This window comes from Nematolebias whitei, chromosome 16 (genome assembly GCF_014905685.2).
Source record: "Nematolebias whitei isolate Nwh7 chromosome 16, NemWhi1, whole genome shotgun sequence".
In the NCBI taxonomy this organism is placed as follows: domain Eukaryota; kingdom Metazoa; phylum Chordata; class Actinopteri; order Cyprinodontiformes; family Rivulidae; genus Nematolebias; species Nematolebias whitei.
In genome coordinates this window covers 40,808,117-40,813,109 of record NC_056513.1, presented here as the reverse complement: position 1 = coordinate 40,813,109, position 4,993 = coordinate 40,808,117, and the positions used below count along the sequence as shown (strand labels likewise).

The 4,993-nt window shown below is 42.2% G+C and overlaps 1 protein-coding gene across 1 annotated transcript in view; it reads right to left on the bottom strand.

Annotated features, from left to right (window-relative positions):
- The window catches only part of LOC119422520 (cadherin-23), a 40,436-nt gene extending 35,909 nt beyond the window's left edge, over positions 1-4,527 (bottom strand). The window contains exons 1-8 of the mRNA XM_037689897.1: positions 4,285-4,527; positions 2,970-3,017; positions 2,779-2,868; positions 1,604-1,690; positions 781-888; positions 597-710; positions 344-437; positions 140-258 (exon numbers count right to left, since the gene is read on the bottom strand). Of these exons, the coding sequence (XP_037545825.1) occupies positions 140-258; positions 344-437; positions 597-710; positions 781-888; positions 1,604-1,690; positions 2,779-2,868; positions 2,970-3,017; positions 4,285-4,527 (903 nt within the window). The remainder of the gene's footprint in view (positions 1-139; positions 259-343; positions 438-596; positions 711-780; positions 889-1,603; positions 1,691-2,778; positions 2,869-2,969; positions 3,018-4,284) is intronic.
- Positions 4,528-4,993: the final 466 nt, after the last annotated feature.

Below are 4,993 nucleotides of genomic sequence, written 5' to 3'. Positions count from 1 at the left end.
GTATGTATGTATGTATGTATGTATGTATGTATGTATGTATGTATGTACGTACGTACGTACGTATGTATGTATGTATGGATGGATGGATGTAATGATGGATGTGTGGGTACATTTTCAGAGCGTTGTAAAGACTCAGCACCTGGATGTTAACGGTGACCACATCGCTGGTCATCTCCTCCCTGTCCATGGCGGTCACTACAGACAGAACTCCGCTGTCAGGGTCGATGGCGAAGTTTCTCTGGTACTCTGCTGGGATGACTGAAGATACACAAATATAGACACGCTTGTTGTGTTTTTCTTCTTCACCTTAGCAGTAACACATGCACCGTGCGTTGGGGCTCACCAGAGCTGATGCTGTATGCGACCGTCGTGTTGATCCCAGTGTCTCCATCCTGGGCTTTTATTGCCTCTGGTTCTATTTTACTTAGTTCTCCTCCCTGAAATTAACAACATGCATGTTCAGCTTCACTGATTCACTTACTTACACACATTTCATAGGAAGACTGGTCAAACTCAATTATTTATGACCGTAAAATCCAAACTTTACTGAAAAGACAGCATGTCTGAGATCACAGCCCTGTGGTGCCGACCCTCACCTGGTTCTCCAGAATAAAAGCCTGATAGAGAGTGTGGCTGAAATATGGATTCAGGTTGTCAAAGTCCTCCACGGTTACCTCCACAGAGGCCGTGTCGTTGTGCCCGTCTTTATCCTGCAGTAAACAGTGTGCATGCGTGAGTGGGCTAACTCCGTGTGAGCGCTGTGTGTCCACGTGTACTCACTCTGGCAGTCACCACAAAGCTGTACTTTGAAACTAAGTTGTAGTTCAGACGTCTCATCAGCGTAAACGCTCCCGTGTTCGTCAAAGTGAAATACTCTGATTGTGGCTCCTGCACAAACGAAACAAGAAGCACTTTTCCATTCACTCCATTTGGACTCATCATAAAATTTGCAGGACATAAGTTTGAATCATCGTGTGATCGAGTGAGGTTTAGATGTTTGTTTTTCAGGACTAGAAATAGTTTGGGCTGAAAAATCACCATTTTCATTTTTTTTAAATCAAATGATCCTAACAAACAAATAACTAAATAAATAAATACATGTTATAACTCACAATATTTTTACACTTTTGTCAGCATAGTGTATGTATGTGCAACAGCTGTGCAGCTTTTTATTGCTTTGTAAAATAGTTTAATGGATTCCAATGAAAACGTTTTCATTTAAATTTTTTCTACCTTTTTTACTTTCACAGAGTTAATTCATGGAAAATACAGCGAGAATTACGGTTCCTGAAAACCCTAAATCACTTGAGCAGTTCCACATGACTGCAAACATTTAAAATACATATTAGGCACTAACTGTACCAAGAAAAACATTTATAAGATACAAGATTTTAATCTGAACAATAATGTAAAAACCTTTTCTTCTTTCAGGTTTGCATAAAATGGGATGAGAACAAAGACAACGTTGCACATTACGACAGAATTAAAAATAAAAACAGCAAACAACATCTACGCCCAGCATCCACTGAGCTATGAACTATTTCAGCCACGACTACATTTTTCATTTTCAGTATTCAAAATGATCGTTGTAGCAGCTTCTTACGTAAGAATATGTCAGCCTGTTGTTCTCTGGGGTGCTGTCTGCGTCCACAGCTGTCACTCGAAGCACCTCGGTGTTAACAGCCACAGTCTGAAGTGTAAGAAAAGATCAAGAGACAGAAACAAACACAAGCACGTGCAAAACTAAAGGAAAAATAGGGCACCACTTTATAACAAGGCTGCCCTTATAGGTGCTAACAAACTGTTTATAAATACGTTATTACTTCCTCTATAAACACTTTATCAATCATTAATAACTGCTTATTATGCATTAATTAAGGGTGACAGAGCAAACTGACCACACTTTTCACTCTGCTGCTGTCTTTACTTACTCTGCTCAGCCTGTTTTGTATTTGTAATTATTTATATACTTAACATGAGTTTTTGTCTTTCCTCCTACAGAAAGTACACCTGGACCTGGACCTACACCTGGACCTGGACCTACACCTGGATCTACACCTGGACCTGGACCTACACCTGGACCTGGACCTACACCTGGATCTACACCTGGACCTGGACCTACACCTACACCTGGACCTACACCTGGACCTGGACCTACACCTGGACCTGGACCTATACCTGGACCTGGACCTACACCTGGACCTGGACCTACACCTGGACCTGTACCTACACCTGTACCTACACCTGGACCTGTACCTACACCTGGACCTGGACCTACACCTGGACCTGAACCTACACCTGGACCTGGACCTACACCTGGACCTGGACCTACACCTGGACCTGGACCTGGACCTGGACCTACACCTGGACCTGTACCTACACCTGGACCTGGACCTACACCTGGACCTACACCTGGACCTGGACCTGGACCTACACCTGGACCTGGACCTGGACCTGGACCTGGACCTACACCTGGACCTGGACCTACACCTGGACCTACACCTGGACCTGGACCTACACCTGGACCTGGACCTACACCTGGACCTGGACCTGGACCTACACCTGGACCTGGACCTACACCTGGACCTGGACCTGGACCTACACCTGGACCTGGACCTACACCTGGACCTGTTTGTCTCCAGCTGTTGTCTGTTTTTCACCTTCCTTTTTAATGTGAACACTCAAAAACTGCACATTTTATTGCGGCGCTGCAGAGAATCAGCCGAAAGTCCAGAAAAGAAAAGGAGTCACTGAACGCACCACGTGAACCTGACTCACCTCCGAGAGACTGATGGAGTAATGCTTCTGCTGAAACACCGGCCTGTTGTCGTTGATATCATTGACTCTCAGTTTGCGTTTGTTGTCATACTGAAAAATTAAACAGTATTGAAAGTATTTTGTTAATTTATTCTTTTCAGTAAAAAATGAACGATAAAAAAGTAAAAGCTGAAACTTGGAATTTCACCCACCTCAAAAAGAGACCGACACCTGACAGCGTAGTACAAGACGTTGTTCGTCTGTAACACATGAGCACAATCAATTCTAGTCCTGTCAGAAAGTTTTACAGATGCTAAACTGAAGCTGAAGAAATGTTTAAGATGTTGGAAGCAGTAAAGACGGTAAAATGTCTGTTTCTCTTTTCTCTTCCACGGCTTAGAGACACAAGGGAGCTTGACTCCGGAGTTTGTTTCCTGCTTTTGTTCACAGAACGTGACAGCAGGACCTGAACGCTGCTGCACAGCAAGAGGGCTTTCTGCTTCAGCGAGAGAAAACACGTTCTGAAAAATACGCTGCGCTGACTGCAGCTGAGATTTGCTCAAGAAGCTGAAACTGAGTTGTTGAAGCTAAAAAGAAAAAGCAGAGCACAAACTAAAAGCCAAAAGCTGGAACACTAGCTAAAGGCTAAAAGCAGTAAAATGCTAGCTAAATATTAAACATAAGCTAAAAGTATCAAAACACTAGCTAAAAGTTAAAGGAAGTAATTAGCTAAAAGTAGCCAAATGGTACATGGACTGTACTTATACAGCTCCTTTCTATCTTATTTCAAGACACTAAAAGATCTTTACAACAATCTGTGCCTCATTGACCCATTCATACAGCTCTATACTAGATCTCTACAAAGCTACTTGAACAAATCATTCTAACGAGACTAATCAGAGCTTTATCACATTCATACACCGATGGGACACACATCAGAGGCTATGAGGGGTTCAGCGTCTTGCCCAGGGACACTTCGGCATGTGGATTAGAACCCCCAACTCTCACATTGAAGGACGACTGCTCTAACCACTCAGCCACAGCCGCCCTAAACTAAAAGCTAAAAGTAGCTAAATGCTTGCTAAAATATTAAAGTTGCTAAATAGTAAAAATAGCAAAAGGCAAACTAAAGTTAAAAATAGCATAAAGGTAGCTAAAAGCTAAAATTAGCAAAAGCCGAACTAAAGCTAATTGTAGATTAAAGGTAACCAAAAGCTGAAAGAAACATAAAAAGACACAAATAAAGCACTAAAGCAGATATCATTGAGAAGAATGTTTTGGGAGAAACTGAAGGGATTTTGATGTATTTCTATATTAATTAAAATTAATTTGTAAATTATGTCAAATATTTTAAAAAGGATCCGATACAAAATGCCATAATACCAGTTTCCTGAATGAGCTGAACTTTTAGTTATATAAGAACTAGCACAAAGCCTGCAGAAGTAAGTAGTTTGTAAAAACTGTACAAACAATTAGGAGCAGGAACAGCTTGGTCACGTGTGAAGATGAAAAGTTTCAAAAGCTCACCGAGGCCAGGACGTCTGCATCCAGGGCTTTCTTGGTGCGAACGGTCGCGCTGGTGTCACCAGGAGTAAAGCTCAACTCCAGAAAGTCCAGGTGCTCAGGGAAGATGTAGGGCTCTAACATGAGAGAGTTGTCAGGTTCAACACCGTCCAGCACCTCCACATCACCTGCAGCACAAGATGGAGCAGAAAACAAACGCAGGGAGCTCAGAAAGCCCTCCTGTCTGTTCACAACCACGTGCTTCATGTACGCTGGAAACAAGGAAGGTGAGCAAAAGATGCCGCAGCCTAACGAAGAACGCTTTCACCTTTCCAAACCTTTACTTCATGTCTTAACAGCTCACCTGCATAGCCTTCATCCACAGAACCCACTTCATGCTCTGCAGAACTTCCATCGCACTTTATGGTTGTTGTACCTTTGGAAACAAATGATTTTATACATTTAGTTTAAAAACATTCATTCACACTTGTTTCCAAAGTTAGGATGCTGTAATAAATACAGCATAATGCAGTGTTCACTAATCACCGAAAGCCTAAAATACTTGGAAACATTTTTAACATTTATGAAAACTGCCTTTCAAAACAGAAGCTCCTTGTGTCAGTCAGTAAAAATGTAAATCAAACAACAACAAGTGAATAGAGCCAGAGCAAAGCCAAGTTTATACAAAGGCAAAATTACAACTGGATCAGAGGTGGCGTTCTGACTGGTCCTC